The 17,870-nt window shown below is 40.8% G+C and overlaps 1 protein-coding gene across 1 annotated transcript; it reads left to right on the top strand.

Annotated features, from left to right (window-relative positions):
- Nucleotides 1-15,654: 15,654 nt before the first annotated feature.
- On the top strand, nt 15,655-17,103 carry foxq1a (forkhead box Q1a). The gene has a single exon (XM_026150842.1). It carries the CDS (start codon nt 15,822-15,824, stop codon nt 16,644-16,646), a length of 825 nt encoding a protein of 274 aa, XP_026006627.1. The 5' UTR covers nt 15,655-15,821; the 3' UTR covers nt 16,647-17,103.
- Nucleotides 17,104-17,870: the final 767 nt, after the last annotated feature.

The following is a 17,870-nucleotide window of genomic DNA, read 5'->3' as shown; positions in this document are numbered from 1 at the left end:
TGCTGAGGTAAGGATTGCTTTATTGGTGCCACGTTCATTTTATTACTGCACACATGGCAACCAAAAGATTTGCTGACAATATTGCTACTTGTGTAACTTTTATCATTAAGTGTGCAATGTTTAAAGGTAAAGGTTACCATAGATGTCAGTAGATTGCAGATTACAGTCGGCTGAATTCTGTTTTCTTAACCCTCCCAATTAAAGTGTATAATTCTGGCAATGGTAGTCGAGGAAGGAAAAGCAACTCTGGTCAGTATAGGTTGTCAGTCTGTTGTTTACCTCAGCTATCAATATGCTGGATGTCCATGTCTCTTTACTCTGGAGGAGACTGAAAAACTTGAAAAAAGTCAGATACAAGCCAGTGAGTCAGTAAAACTAGCTTCTGTCCTGTGACAGCAATACTGAGAATATCCTTAGTTGCTAACAGCTAACAGTTGCTGTTTTTCCTGCTTTTAGCCTGAATCAGTGAAACTTTCTTTAAAGTCGATTTAGCACTGTTGGACTTGGGCACATAAACTCAGTAAACACGAATTAAACTGGTTATCAGAGGGAAAGAGTGATTTTAAGAACACTCAAACCTAACATTAGCTGGCATGATGTTAGCTTATAACAAGTTGCTGTTTAGCTTATTGCGAGTTGTCTTTATGGGGTATGTACCACAGGCCTTCATGCTGGCAGTAATTAAACCAATTTAACCATTACTCAAAAAGCCATCACTTGATCCAAGTAAGTAATTATAGGCCAGTCTTTAACCTTTCTTTTATCTCAAAAATTCTTGAAAGAGCAGTTTTAAAACAACTAACTAATTGTCTGTAGAGGAATTGTTTATTCAAAGAGCTTCAGTCTGGTTTCAGAGCTCAAATTAGCACATAAACAGCTTAAGTGAAGATTACAAATGATCTTCTTATGGACTCTGACAGTGGACTCATCTCTGTGCTTGTCCTATTAGACCACACCGCAGCGGTCGATACTGTTGACCATAATATTTTATTATAGAGATTAGAGCATGCTGTAGTTATTATAGGTACCGTGCTGCAGTGGCTTGAATCATATCTATCTAATAGACTCCAATCTCTTCATGTAAATGAGTCATCTTTATGCACTAACTGAAGCCTTTGCATAAGTGCTATAAAAAAACAACTTTGTTTTCACATCTTCCTGCATTCTTTGTTATTGGGTCCCGGTAGGAAATTCTCAGGATTCGCCGCAGGCCACGTTGTTGAAGCACGTTCAGGTGTTGAATAATTGCACTTGTTGAGCGCCAGGTTTCACTAGCGTAAAGTGCAGTAGGGAAGACGATAGAGAGTCTGATCTTGACCCTTACATTCAGGGAGGTCGAGTTCCAAATAGGTTGGAGACCTCGCAGGACACCAACTGCCTTCCCTACTCTGGCGTCGACATCCCGATCAGAGACCTCGTCATTCGAGATGATGCTGCCAAGATGTGTAAAATTCTCCACCTCTTCAGCACGTTGTTGGTTGATCATGACAGGAATGCGGGCACATGCATAGCCAACTCGGAGTACCTTGGTTTTTTTGGCACTGATTCTTAATCCAACTTTCGTCCCCTCCCTCTGCAGGGCCGCGGTCAACTTTTGGAGGTCTTCCTGAGTCGAGCCCAGCAGCCCGAATAACAAATGAGGAGGTCCTACGAAGAGCAGGCACCCGTCCATTAGCCGATGTTGTTGCAGAAAGGCGCTTCCGCTTTGCGGGCCATATTTTACACCTACCCCCTCATTGCCCAGCTAAGATTGCCATGACATGGCGTCCACGCACTGGCAAGCGAAAGCAAGGCCGAGCAAAGACCACATGGCGTCGAACATTCATGGATGATCTGAGAACTGTCGACATTGCCTGGGACGAAGCTGAAGCAGTCGCTGCTGACCGACATCGATGGAGATCACTAGCTGCCCGATGCGCCGCCCGGCGTAGGAGGAACTAAGGTAAGTAAGTCCTGCATTCTTTAGTGCTTATGCTTTTCCTGCTGTTCTATTATTTTTGTCAGTTCTGCTTTCCCACACTGTCTGGATTTCCTCATCTTAAGACTATTGTCATTTATTTGATCCAAAAATCAGAGAAATGCCCCAAAATGCCTGCCTTTTCCAAGAATCCTCCAGATAAAATACTTTCCAGATACCCATTCATGCAGCAGTATTCTCATCTCCACCTCATCCTGGACTCTCAAAGACTGTCAAATCTCCATGTGCTACTACGCTCTCTACTGCCACAAACATTTAAATTATCCTGTCTTTTTTCTTATCGGCTGATCACCAAAATACTTTTGTTTCTTATCTGTGTATTTCTCTCTCTCTCTCTCTCTCTGTTGAAATAAGGAAAGCATGTTTAATGAATACAAAACAACAAAATGAAATAAAAATGAGGATTTTTTTGAATGGCTGTAAGCCACAAAATTACATAATGGGTCAATGACTTACTTGACCTACAAACTATGAAACGGCTAACAATGTGTCCTTATAAAAATCAAATACGCCCTGCTAACCCTAACCTTAAAATTTTTCTTTTACAGCAACATCAGATTGGTTGAAAACACCTACACACCCACAGATTGTTGCTTTATATGCACCAACTTTTAGTGTGATTGTTTCAGTGATGGTTAACAGTCTATTTAACCAGTGACCAGAAGTCAAAATCATAAAGTCTTTTAAGACCAGTAGGTAATTGTCCATGTGTACATGGTTGCAGACATGTCTCATATTGGGAATTTTTTTTCAGTTGGCCAGTATTTCAATAGTCATATTTAGGTATAAAATAAAGTTATTTTACTAATCACTTCATGGAAAATATAATTGATGTTACCAACTAAAGAGTATCTCAAACACTGGTTCACATTTTATTGGTTCACAATCCCATAAATCCTTTATGTGGTGGTGCAGCTGACCAACACTGGTGCTGTATTTTTTGCCTGCGATTGCAGATTTTGAGCTACAGTAAGGAGAGCGCCAGCTTGATGTGGCTCTGTGGTGGGCCCAAAGGAGGTGTGTGGACTGCAGAAAAGATGTTAAATCTTCTGGGGATGGGAGGTATATACACATCCAGGTTTGTATCTGTATCTAAAATTTCATAAAAGATTCACAACTGCTGTCAGCATGTGTGCAATAACACTCTTTGAGACAGCACGAAGAGTCGGAACATGCAGTGTTGGCTGTGCACGCCCACACACATGCAGTTCATACACAGTCTCATCAAATATGTTATAAACATTCCCTCTCTCACACAAGTTATGAGCAAACTCATACCAGGCTTGAGGCATTGTATTGAGCTCAGGTCCTGTCGAGAGAACAGATCCAGTGCAGGTCTGGAAGCGTGTTGCTTGGATACAAATATCATTAAACTTAACTGTCAGACTGCATTTGGCTCTGCTTAATGTGTCACCGTTCATAAGGGCTTGGCTGCCTTCCACTTAAGGTTTTCTCAGATTCTTCTCCGAAACACACACATGCATTCTAACATGCTACACGCAGTGCTCACAAAGAAATAGATGTGAGCACATGCACAGAGAAATCCACACACAAACTCACACACACAGACACGCACACACAGACCACCTGGGAGATCTGTTTATGTATCCCGGCAGAGGCTGCACGAGAAGCAGATGTCACTTTTATTTCACTTTATGCAGAAAAACGTCCAAATAGCCTCATTTATTTACATCCAAAATCTAGTTTTATCTTTAGGGATAATGGGTAAGTTATGCTTTGATCACTGACAAGGTTTTGCTGGTATAAAGAAGGTAACAAACATGGGAATGAGGCAGAGCTTTAGGTAAATAGAATATAATTTTTGCATCTCTTATGAGACCAGGCAATTACATTAAAAAAGAAAACCCTGGTAACAAAAGCAACAATTATATAATATAGCAACCAAACACTAAAAATAAACACTGTAATAAAGATCATGATCACTCTAGATTCATATTGCATTAAATCTTCTTGACAGGATGGCATTTGCCCTCTGACTGACTTCTATCTGAGTGGGTGTAAATAAGGTGTGTGCTGGTAGATCTGTGTTGGTTTCGTGCAAAGCTAGCATTTTAAAGACACTCACCTAAAGGGAGTTCCTCCTCCTATTGGCACGCAGGCTCTTTGTTGTCTGTGCTGCCGGCGCTTTTTTTCTCCTGTCTTCTTTTCTCTCATTTGTACATAACCCAAACAAGTCCTGTTGGCGTAGTAACTCTGATATTATCTAAGCATACTTTTTTTTGAAGGGGATCCCAACACTGAGATTTTTTTTTGTTGGTTTCCTGCTTGCATGAATGAGACTGGGGAGGCCTGAAGGCAGCCAAAACAAGTTGAGTTGGGGCAGGCGAAGCGCTCTTAACAGCTTTTAGAATATTTTTAACAGGTTGCTGTAAATACAAAGTTCACTTGATTTATAGACTCAAAGTATCCAAAACCTTTGTTTAGTGCAGATCAGATAAATGGCAGTTAAGATGATAAATTGTACGGAGGCTTTATGAACTCTAAAACACATGTCCTGCAGTGAATGGAGTACAAGTTCTGTGCTAATACACACACACACACACACACACACACACACACACACACACACACACACACACACACACACACACACACACACACACACACACATAAAAACATCTCTCCTCTCCTGAAGCCCAGTAGGGTTAGGCTGTTCTTAGGAAATCTATATATATGTAAAGGCACAAATATCCATGTCTGCCTTTATGTATGTATGTACTTATATGTGTAACACTTGAAAAACCAAGACTTCAAATGAGGCATGTTTAAACCATTGATAGTATGTTGACTCCCATAAAGATCCCACATGTAGATTTACAAAAGCTGCCTTAAATGTTTAGGCACAGGGCAGCAGACCGTGGCCTCACGCAACTGTTGTCCCTGTAGATAATGGCCCCAGATTTCTGGTCAGTAGTCATACTGGTATATTCACTTGTTTGTAAAAAGAAAAAGAAAGGAAAAAACAAACTAACCAGCATGGAAATACATACAGTTTCTATTTAACCTGACATTCCTTCTTTGCAGAGATAAGGTACTCTGGTAATGACCGGAGACGGTTACAGTTTTTTGTTTTACCCAAAATTATTTTCTTTAGCAAAATACTTTTGGATAATTAGTATATTAATTCAAATAACATCTTTTATATATAATGTTTTCTGTGAGCACAAGAAAAGTGCTTATAGATGATTTTCTCAAATGCTAAATTAACCTAAAATTAACATAATAGACAAAAAATCCAAGCATAACCCCGAAATACATACAAACATTAGCGATTCTTGCAAAGATTTTGACACTACTCAAGATGAAAGTATGTAAAACTGAAGCAAAGAAATAAAAGGCAACAAGATTTATCATAGTGATGGTATGAATGTAGCATGTTTTATACAAGTTGCAATAACTGTTTATTGCAACGTAAAGTTTGGCACAGCTTCATGCTAGCTTTCAAATAACTGCAGAGATGGCATGTGTTACATGCAGCAGAAGCATGCAAACAGAGAGGAAACAACCAGATGAGCCACAAAGTTCATGTCTTAAATAATACAGGGAGCAGACTAATATCAATACAATTATGTTTAATTTGACAAAACATATTTATAAATGTAGGATCAGCTGGTTGCCTTGATACGTTAATTTAATGATTTTATTACATTTTCATGCCGCCTGCCTTTGATCTTTGTGGTTGCCGATGGCACAGCTTCCTTGTTGGGTCTTTGTATTTCATGTGATTGAATCTGACGGAATTTACCGGTTGCTATGGCATCATAAGTACAGGCACAGGAAGAAAATGAGCGCTTGTTTACATGTTTAAATGATTTCTTTTTAGTGAAGCCACGTTTCAAAGCCTTAGGCACAAAAACAGATGGTAACTAAAAACTCCAGACATTTGAGGGTTGCACTGTAGACAGAGAGAAAGTAAGATGATGATTTTGTGAATAGAAACAACACAATATGTATCCAGAGACACTGAAAATCTAGCATTATAGTAAGGACTTTTCTGATTATTACAAATCTGCCTTTGATTTTAATTTACCCTTGCATTTTTTTTTAAATTTCTATATGCTGCAAGTTTAACACTAATCAGACTGGTAGCTTGTGGTAAAAACCACGCAGAACAAAGCATAAATAAACGTTATCTTCTCATATAGATTTACAACATGTCCTGGGTACTAAAGCACTAGGTAGAATAAATGGTAAATTGTAAAACTCTATGAATCACGAATGATTAACCCTGGCCTTTAATCATATCGTCGCGCATATTTCATTTTAAGTTTCTCTCTTGGATGCTGAGTTTATAAACTGTGAGATAAAGAGAGCTGATAAATGTTCAACAGTTGCTGGATTTATGTGTGGAAAGCATTTACTGAACATTTTATTTTTGTTGTAAACTGTAAATTATAACGTCGACAAAGGTGCAAAAGAGTTTATTGTACACACACACACATTTATATATATATATATATATATATATATATATATATATATATATATATATATATATATATATATATATATATATATATATATACACATTGTTGACGTGGCATTTCTCTACTCTAGAATAATGGTGGTAACGGTTTTGTAGCCGTGCTGCTTGTCAGTAACAGCTTATGACACTCTGTATGTTGATACACAAGGCCTCAACCTAGATCTCACCACACAGAGCCCTAGAGAGAATAAATAATGGACTGACCCCTTTTCTCAACGTTTTTTACAATCACCGCTCAAACTGTTGACATATTAACCACATTTAGTGTGGAAATTTGTTCCTTATTTGAAAGCTAAACTCCATCTTGCTGCTGTTTTGGCAATGTTTACCTCCTTCACCCCCTTTTAACTTTTAAATGCATTCTACAAGTGGCTTCTGTTCGCAGTATTGCAATTCTCCTTTAAATAGTATTAATTTATTCAGTAATATTATTCACTATGTTTGAATTGCCTTGTTTAATAGTAATATTATACATAAATACATATCTTCATTTCCCTGCAGAAAGCTTCTCTTACATTTTTATTGTGTCTCCAATACTTTTTCTTTTCATTTTTGCAGCACCTCATTACCCTTTGCCTTCCAAGGGAAAGCTCAGGAATAGAAACTTCCCAAACCAGCAACAGGCAATGGCCTGCTTTCATTCCTTCTCTCATACTTTAACTGCTGAGAGACATGAAAGAACTTGAAATTTGTTTTCTGACATATTTAAATATGTGTCGCACAAATTACTTATTGAAAGGGAAAGAAAACGGCTAAACTTTACAGCTTTCTTACACGAGAGACAGAATGTGTGGATTCAGAGGCCGGGGCGAGATATACATGACCCAACATGTGGAGCAAAATATACATGAAGAAGCAATGTCTATAAGCTGTCTGAGTATGACTAAGAATGTTTGTGCAAAACCATAATGCTCCAGTTAAGTGCTGAGACACTGGCAAGCTGGTTTCAAAACTGAGCTGTCAAAATAAAGCAATTAGTAACTGACGAAATATTTTGAGGTCAGACTTTTCTAAAATGATAATTAAAACATAGTTTCCACACATAGCCCTAAAAAAAGCCTGGAATAGATAAGAAATTATATTTTTGTTTGAACCACTTAATTTTAATTCCACCTCTGAAGATGCCTTTACCTTTAGATCTTTGCTCTTACATTTATAATTGTTTACCAAACGCATCACAAATGATCTGCAGCTTTGCACTGAAAAACTAAAACGTGTTTGGATAAACACACACACACACACACACACACACACACACACACACACACACACACACACACACACACACACACACACACACTGAGATTACTGAGATTCTAAGAAGGGTTTTAATGTTTTTCTCTTATATGTTTTAATGATGAGTCATTATCTGTCCTGGACATGTGAGACAATAGTGAGACTACTGATAAATATTAGTTAAGGAAAACCATGACAACTCTGTCTGTAAGCAATCATATTTTTATAAGTGGAAGCCATATTTACTTGATGCATATACAAAGGTAAGCACATTTCACTGTTGTTTTTTACTGGGCGACCATGGTTCAGGGGTTGGGAAGTGCATCTTGTAACCCCAGCTCTGTCTGTCCAGGTCATTGTTACCTTGGGCAAGACACTTCACTCTACCTACTGGTGTTGGCCAGAGGGGCCGATGGCACAATATGGCAGCTATATTGCTTCTGTCAGTCTGCCCCAGGGCAGCTGTCTACAACTGTGGTTTGCTTCCACCAGTGTGTCAATGTGAGAGTGAATGAATAGTGGAATTGTAAAGCGTTTTGAGTGTCTAAAAATATAAATATACTGTATAAATGCAATCCATTATTATTATTTCATTGTCCCATGTCTTTTTATATGGAACGCCAGGACTGCCATAATGAATTAATTAAATACACCATTAAATAATTAATTAAATGTGGCAATAATTAATTAAAATTGGAATTAATTAATTAAATAAATAGTTATGATATATGTAATTAATTAATTATTGACACATTTAATTAATTATTTATGTATTTCACATTTTAATTAATTATTGACACATTTAATTAATTAATTATTGACATATTTAATTAATTATTTATGTATTTCACATTTTAATTAATTATTGACACATTTAATTAATTATTGACACATTTAATTAATTATTGACACATTTAATTAATTATTTAATGATATATTTATTTATTTCATTTTGGCAGTCCTGACGCCTGGCTCTCATCATGAAATAATTTTATCTGTCAGCCTCACCCATCAAACTCAGGGGGCGGGGTTAACGCTGATCGAGTCAAAACCATTGCTTTGGCCTGGTGGCCATTGTTTCTAGCACACAACAACCGGCATGTGGAAGCTAACAGAACTGAGCTTTGAAAAACCCTGTTTGTGTGTTACCAAATACCGTTTTAATATTTTTTTAGCCGAGAATGTAGTGGTTTAATCTTCATGTGTCTGGTCGGTTTGTCAAGATACAGCCTCTTTGCAAAAGTGTTTCGATGATTTCGGAGATGTCGTCCCAGTCTCACGGCAAAGCGTGGGATAGACCCGCTCGCCTCGCAAGCAATCCCACCGACAAAGCGCAGGCCCCGGTACACAGCTGTAGTAACCCCCGCTGACTTCTTTTACTGAGGTTATATTTATCGGTGTTTTATTTCCTGATGTTCTTATGTGTCCTACGTGTTTCAGTCGCCAATTCTGAATTATAACTAACATTAAAAACATGTTGTGGTGGGGCGTGGTCTGCGGGGCCGTGCGGACGCACCTGTACGGCATCCGCAATCACGCCCGCCGTGTTAAAACACGGGGACTCAGGGGTTGGTGGTGGTGTGGTGTGATGTGAATCAAATAAAGTTGGCTCTGAACGTCGCTCTGTGGTCCCGCCGTGCCTTATTCATGCCACATTGGTGCCGAAACCCAGGAGGCGGCATGGCGGGTACCTACCAGAGCCAGGAAAGGAAAGAGCTGGCCGAGATGGTGGCCGAAATAGCGGCCACCCAGCGGAAGCAGGCGGCGGAGGTGCGTCGCCAACAGGAGGAGCTGCGGCAGGAGAGCGAACGCCACCTGGGGAAGATGGCAGAGCTGGCAGCGCTGCTCTGGGCCTGGGCGCCACCCCCACAAGTGTGTCTCGAGGACAGTGGAGGAGCCGTGTGGGTCACCTCGGCAGCCGGAGGTGGTGGACGAGCCACGCGGGGGTCCGAGCCTGCCGGAGGAGGAGGAGCAGCAGCCGGGTGAAGGGCTGCTCCTGCCGGGAGCGGTGGAGGAGCCGCTCCAATCGGAGGCCGAGGACGAGGCGGGCGAGGGTCTACACCTGCCGGAGGCAGAGGAGTCGCTCCACCCGGAGGGGGGCGAGGGGCGGTGCCTGCTGGGGGCGGAGGCGCAGTGCGGGGAGCCGCTCCAAACGGGAGTGGCGGAGGCGGTGGCGGAGCAGCTGTGCGGGGAGACGGAGGTCCCTGCTCCAGGGCAGCCTGTGCAGCCGGAGTTGGAGGCAGAGGAGCGGGACAGCCCCGCTAGGCCGGGGATCGGCGGGCTGGCTAGTCCAGCCTCGCTGCCACCAGTCGATTCTGCGCGCCTGGCGTCTGCCCAGCCGCCTGTGTGCAGGAGCACACGGCCATGCCGGTGGGGCCGTGTCCGCTTGCTACGCGGCCGACCTCCGGACCAGCTTCGCCGTTGCCGCTGGATGCGCGGGCGGCCACCAGAACGGACGCTTCCCCGTCGCTTGGTCGGGGGCTGGGGCGCCGATGTGTAGGGGCCGAGTCTCGCCCCAGGTCGCGGGGGGAGTAGGTTTGGCCGGATCACTCCCCGGCCTCAATCGGGCGATGGGGGTATGTGGTGGGGCGTGGTCTGCGGGGCCGTGCGGACGCACCTGCACGGCATCCGCAATCACGCCCGCCGTGTTAAAACACGGGGACTCAGGGGTTGGTGGTGGTGTGGTGTGATGTGAATCAAATAAAGTTGGCTCTGAACGTCGCTCTGTGGTCCCGCCGTGCCTTATTCATGCCACAATGTTTAAGGAGGAGAGAGAGCAAATCTGTTTAACATCTGATCTTTGGGTTTTTGTTCAGTAATCAGCGTGACCTGTGTATAAACACATAAAAGAGATAACGTTGGTGTTTCCGTCATGTAGTAACTGCTGGCTTTAACTGTACAAAGGTTGTTCGACACTATGAAACACATACAGACTTCATGATGTTCGGCTAATATTTTTATTGTGAATATTAATCATGCTGACCTCGCTCTGTACACCACGCAGCGAGGTCAGCATATCCACGATATCCTCAGCTCCATGAGTTTCCCAGCTGACTATCTAACTGCCAACTATTCCAGAGACGTGAAAATATACAGCATAAAGAAAAGTGTAAGAGACTCAGCAGCAGATTAGAATTACAGTTATACATTTAATAAATCACCAAATGAATCCAAGAAACGAGCAAACCTGTTCCGACAATTTGAATTTGTATTCCCTCAGCTGCAGACTCGCTGCTGTTTAAATGTTTGAAAAGGAAGATTAGATATAAACAAACGTCAAACATAGACTCAGTCTGCCTTCACATTTGATATGAGGCCAGCACGTATAGTGGCCTCAGCAGGCTATTACTGAAATACACGTGCTATATCATAAACTATGATATAAACAGGGAGGTCCTATTAACATGTTTAGTTTTAAAGGACACCTTCCTGCCTTTAGTCTCATTCATGAGCAGTATTCGTTTTCTTCTAACATCCAGAAGTCTGCACAATGTGTTTCATAGTTTGTAACAAGCCTTTGACAGGTAAACATAACATGACCGAAAAAGCAAAAAAAAAAAGAGAGAGAGAGAGAGAGTGTTGATATAAGAAGAGAAAATTCTCTCAATTATGGAGACAGGCAAATGGTTCATTTATGTTTGATGTGTGTTTATTCCTCCCTAAATATCGTCGGTGAAGTTCGCCATGCACGTCAGATTTTCCTGCGCATTTTTATACCTCTGCCAACAGAGAGAGAAAAAAAATCACATTCTAACAGACAGCTGGTGCTTAGAATACAGTTGAATAACTATTAAAAAACAGATGATATTTAGATGATAGTTCAGTCTAACACATGTGCCAGTGGTTCATTAAACGTCTGTGAAACTATGCAGTTATGAAACGTAACTTTAACCTCAGCCAAACCGATTTGCTCAGTTGTAAATAAAACAGCGAAGTAAACGTGACCCGACAGACAGAACCTGAGTGAATGAAGTCCAGCGTTTAACCACTGAGAGCTAAAACTCAGCTGAGGTTTGAAAGCTGTGTGCTGGTGATTGGACATCAGCCGCTGATGAAGCTGTTCGCCTATAAAGTGCTCTGTAAGGAAACAAGCTCCAGCAGCTCTGCGCTCGGGGAAAACACTATATTTACTTATCTTGTGCAGAAAAATGCGCTGACATTGCTTTATATCGAGCACCGGCTGCCCAGTTAAACTGTGACTATCACCAGGTAACGTAGGCCTGTTTCTTGAATTAGCAGCAGGTGTTAAACAGCTGACAGATGAGGAGGAGGATGCATGCAGGTAAACTGAGGGTCTGCTGAGCTGATCGCTGGTTTCGTGAGAAAAATGTCAGCTCGTTCTTTATGTTACAGAAGCACAGAGACACAAGACCAGGCGGAAAGAGACGATCGTTCGGTGAAAATGAGAATCTGCGAATGCAACATGTGGAACACGGAGAGTGGAATATGTAAACAAACCGGTTAATGTACCCCCTCGGTGCGCTCTGCATGCTAACTGTTAGCAGAGCTAGTGAAATCTCTGAAAACATCTGAGCACTTTTGCAAGCATGTTCTATGTTGACAACCTGACCAGACATACGGCGCGACATTCGCGGCTAAAACACTGTTAAAAGTGTAGCTGGTGACAGAAAAACGGGGTATTTTAAAACTACACCACCACCATTGCTGCCTGTGATTTGATCTGCATTCTGGGATAACTGGCTGCCCCAAGTCTACACAAGCAATCGATTATCTAGGATCGACCTGTTTTGACTTACTTTGCACGGCAACCAATCAAATGTTAGAGAAGCTGCATGGGCAGCGTTAACCCCGCCCCCTGAGTTTGATGGGTGAGGCTGACAGATAAAATTATTTCATGACGAGAGCCAGGCGCCGGGACTGCCAAAATGAAATAAATAAATATATCATTAAATAATTAATTAAATGTGTCAATAATTAATTAAATGTGTCAATAATTAATTAAAATGTGAAATACATAAATAATTAATTAAATGTGTCAATAATTAATTAATTAAATGTGTCAATAATTAATTAAAATGTGAAATACATAAATAATTAATTAAATGTGTCAATAATTAATTAATTACATGTGTCATAACTATTTATTTAATTAATTAATTCCAATTTTAATTAATTATTGACACATTTAATTAATTATTTAATGGTGTATTTAATTAATTCATTATGGCAGTCCTGGCGTTCCATATTTTTATACTAGGGTGCATTGTTTTTTAGTTTAAAAATCAAAAGCTCTTAGTGACTCAGCAGCTTGAGCAAAATGAAGCAGGTGTATCGCTGAGAAATGAGCAGCGCTCAACATAGCTGTTAAATCTACAGTCACAACACATTTGTTGCCCTTCATGTGCTGTTTTGTCTTTTAATCGTGCAGTCAACTAAAACTATTTAACTTCTTCCGTGTGCTCACTGACAAATGAGTGGGAAACTATTTTCCTTGACAAACAATTAAACAAACGATTCTTTGGAAAATCATTGGGTTGTGACTGTTTTGTGAGTCAAAACCAACACTTTGATTGACTGAACTTAAACTTCATAGAATTTGGCCACATGAAGTCTGTGAGTGATCGCATGTGCTACACAGGTATGCTCTACCTTAAATGGGTTCTCATGAAACTACTACATGCTTGTGAATAGGCGTGACTTTATTGTACTGAATTGAAAAATCTTGGCATGCATTTTTATTATTTTGGCAAAAGTTTGGAATTCTTGAATGTTTTGGAACTGAAAATGGTGCCAGTGAATCACTGCACAGTATTCACAACCATCAGGGCATTAGTCACTAAGTGTCTGGCTATGTACTTTACCGTGTTCCTCATTCCAGCATATCAACAGGTTATGTTTCAACAACAACATCAGGGCCATGCTGGCAGTAAACGTTGACGTTCTGACAAAGGAAGATGGCGCTTTCACGGCCAATGTGTCTCCGTTGCTCAACGAACATGCTTGCGAACAATGTTATCATTATTGTGCTGTTCAGAGAAAAGCATTCTTCATTCTTTGGAGGTTTTTCAATTTTATAGCTTTGCAGGTTTAAGGGCTTTAAAACCATAAATAAAATTTCATGCAATTCATTTATATTTCACACTACATGCATTTAATTTTATATTCTAAACTCACAAACACACAAAGAAGAAGCTTATAAAACAGATTTATTATCTAATCATCTTAAAATAGACCATTTTAAATTATTGCATTATTGTGTATTTTTACAAAATTATATGTTGTTTAAGTATGAACACTGCACACACATGCCTTTAGAAATATTGGAGTAGCATAGAATTACTATAACTGCTCATTAGTATACTGGCTTTAAGTACACCATACTATCAAATGAATATTTACAGTCTTTCCTTCATAAGAAACAGTTACACACATAAATACGTATCTATGATTTTGTATGTAACTTTTAATTACTCCACTTGTGATATTGTATACTTTTTTTTAAATTATCTTATTATAAAGCCATAATAAATGATTTAAAGCTTTATACACATATCACCATGTATGTACACATTGAGACATGGCGTCACAAGCTACTACATGCACTGAGCAGAGTGAATACGGTGGTATGTGAGTTGCTGTCATTGTGTGGTTAGCTTACAGAATTCCATCCTTGACATGCCACCATTCAAAGTAGTGACTTCACTACAGGTTCTGTGTCACACTCAACGCAAACAGATTATTACCTGAAAATCAAAACATTCACACCAGCACAAACATGCTCGGCCTACCTTCTACAAACACTTACAGAACGCACAGTTTGCATAAACAGCAGTTGAATAATTTTGTACTTGGCACAGTGACAGCATGAGGGTAATGTCAACACCGAGTTCCAGGTGGTTTTACAAGGATATATATTTTTTTCCGTTTATGTGATGACACTGTGGCTGCACAGCCTGTCATGGCAATTGGTTGCATCTTTTTCCCGGAGGTATGTTGCACAAAGATGGGTTGTTCAGCAGAAGTCAGAGTTTGACCTGGGGGAGTAGCTGAGAGAAGATGACTGGCATCATCCAACAAGAGTACAATATAAATCAACAATTTGTCTTGTTTGTTCCTATCTCCATGATTCAATTGATACACCTGGTGCAATTGTACTGCAATTTCCTCAGGCTGAAATTGCAAGACTTAGACATTTCTAAAGCCTTCCAAAACCTCAACGCAATTACCAAAAACAGAAAATTAATGATCATTTGGTAGGTGAATTCTGGGCAACAGGAAGGACAGAATGCACTGTTTAAGTGACAAAAACACAATAACACAAGTTTCCATGTGGGCTGGTAAATTGGCATGACATTAAAAGTTCACACCTAAACACTGAGCTTTGATATGAGACATCTCGAAAGCAGGTGAATGTGTGACGAGTGCTGGCACAGAGACCCGAGTGTTGTTTAAATATTACACACCAGCATGGAAAGATTGTGCAGTTGATTGTTTTCATCATAAAACGGTTGTTTAAAAAAAAAAAAAGATGAAGTAAATAATTACACACACACACACACACACACACACACACACACACACACACACGAAAACAGATAGCCCTTGCTGTGATTACGGCGCTTCCTGAATGGGACAAATAAAACTACCTGTAGGCACCGCACCTTAAATGCAAAGGAAATATACGCCCCCTGGTTGTCTCAGGTAAAATAGTCCCAGTGTGTGTTCCTTAACATTTCACAGGTGAGACTGTTAAACTGGCTTTGAATGAGGTGTGGGTTGGAATGTTCGGAATATTATATTAAATGGTCATTATGATTTTTTTTTTTTTTTATTAAAGACACTGGAACGCAATGTGAAGGTATTTGTGATATTCTCAATATTTTAAACTCACATGCCCCGCCCCCTTGGGTTGGGTCTGAGGTAAGCCGCCTATAAAGTGCCGCTAACACGGACCCAAGGTGAGAAGGGCTTCAGCGCTCTGGCAGGTATGATTAAGAAGACACACTCCTTTGGATACAGCCCAAGACTCTCCGCATCTTGACTCACAGCTGACTAAAGCTTGACTAAAGCTTCGGACTTTACGCAAAGAGCTCTCCGAGGTTTATTGCTGGACAGATTCTACCGAGCACCACACTAACAATGAAGCTGGAGGTGCTGTGTGGGAGTCACTATGACATGAAGCATTTCGAGATGTCCAGTGATGCTGAGGGTCATGGGCGATCTCCTTTCCCTCCTGAAGAGGAGCTGGGGTCGGATGGGGACTGCGTGGCCCACAGTCCTCCACCTGTCACCCCGTGCGGCGGCAGCGGCGGCAAGTCCAAGCCATACACACGTAGACCCAAGCCCCCGTTTTCATACATCGCTCTAATCGCTATGGCCATCCGGGACTCACCCAGTGGACGTCTGACTTTGGCGGAGATAAACGACTATCTGATGAAAAAGTTCCCGTTCTTCAGAGGCACTTACACCGGCTGGAGGAACTCGGTTCGTCATAATCTGTCTCTTAATGATTGTTTTCTCAAAGTGCTCCGGGACCCTTCCAGACCCTGGGGAAAGGACAATTACTGGATGCTCAATCCTCACAGCGAATACACATTTGCTGACGGGGTATTCCGGCGCAGAAGAAAGCGCATTAACAAAAAATTCAGCAGGGAACAAGAGGAGCCCGAGCACACAGAGGAGCCGCAGCTCATTCACCAGTCTGCCCCGAGCACCAAGACTGATTCCCGTCCCAAGTTTACCAGTTCATTCGCTATTGACAGCATCCTCAGCAAGCCGTTCAAGAGAGACTTAAATAACGAACGTTTGCCTCCCTTTCCTGCCTTCCCCTGGCCCTACTACACTGAACTAATGACCTATCATTCAAACACACCTGCCTCATATCTATATGTTAAGTCACCCTGTCATGTGGACTCCAGTGCCCAGCATGTATCAACCCCCTATGGTGGTGGGTTTCTTTCATAGACAATTTGCAATATCACAAAGAAATGTGGACTTGCTGTTCGGTGACTCAAAATGATCACCTTGAGTTAGTCGCTAGTTTAATCTGACATAACTGTGGCGGGATGGTGGTTCCCTTTTATTTTTGTAGTAGTTTATCCTTAAAGCGTTTTCAAACTTGAAATTTCACATTCTGTTAGAAATGTTACCGAGCAGAGCATTAACTTTATTTCTTTAACAAACCTGTTAAAAATATGCACTTTGACTGTTTTTATGTCTTTTTATTTTGAGAAATGTGAAATTAATAATAAAAAAAAGTTGTGCTGATATCTGTTTCCTGTTGTTGTGTATATATCTATAACTGGAATTATAGATACTTCATAAAAGCATAGTTAACTGCCAGTGCAATTATAGAACGCACTATTCATGAGGGCGTATTCGTCTGACGCCTCCTCGAAACTATTTTCTAAATCTTGCATTGCCCAATATTTGTATAATAATAATAATAATAATAATAATAATAATAATAATAAACTTGGTATTGTTCTTTTTTCCCTCTTTCTTTCTGCTTCATGCTGCCAAAAGAAATATCATATAGTAGTATTTACTTTTTCATGTTCATGAAGCTCGCTGCTGCCGGATAGGGGCATCCAATATTTATGTTTTCTGTCTGGCGCTGCAAATAGCTGTCGCCTCAGTCACCACACATACTCAGGAAAGGGTTTATACAAATGCGAGCTCAACTCAAATTCAGAGCAGAAAGAAGGGTATTCCAGTTTGTGCTATTCATCTGACACTAGAAAGTAAATTTCCTCTAAAGCAGCTGTGCATCCTGGACGCACGAGTTTCGTGTTGGTAACAGCTTGCGCAGATTGTGCTTTTAACTTCACTGATGGTGACATTATTTCACGTCTTAAGCCACTCGAATTGCTCTAAACGTTTCACAGAAGAAAGGAACTTTGCATAGCGACATGTTCATATTTTATCATCTGAATCCTTCCAAAGACTTTTGTTAGAGTGGCTACTTTCATTTCTCCAGGGATGTAATCCAGGCTCCGAGAGGTAAACTGACACTTGGGCGCTGTGTGTGGTATGTTGGCACGCTCTGATGGAAAAAACATGCTCTGGCCTCTCATGTCAGAGCCCTTAACCCTGAACAGATCCCAACCAAATCAGGAGTCGGTGCTTCTCCCGCACAACTTTACAGTCTAAAGCTGCAATTGGGCACCTTCAGTGTTTGCTGTAAAG

The sequence above is a fragment of the Astatotilapia calliptera genome, chromosome 18, assembly GCF_900246225.1.
Source record: "Astatotilapia calliptera chromosome 18, fAstCal1.2, whole genome shotgun sequence".
Taxonomy (NCBI): domain Eukaryota; kingdom Metazoa; phylum Chordata; class Actinopteri; order Cichliformes; family Cichlidae; genus Astatotilapia; species Astatotilapia calliptera.
This window is presented reverse-complemented; position numbering and strand designations above follow the sequence as displayed.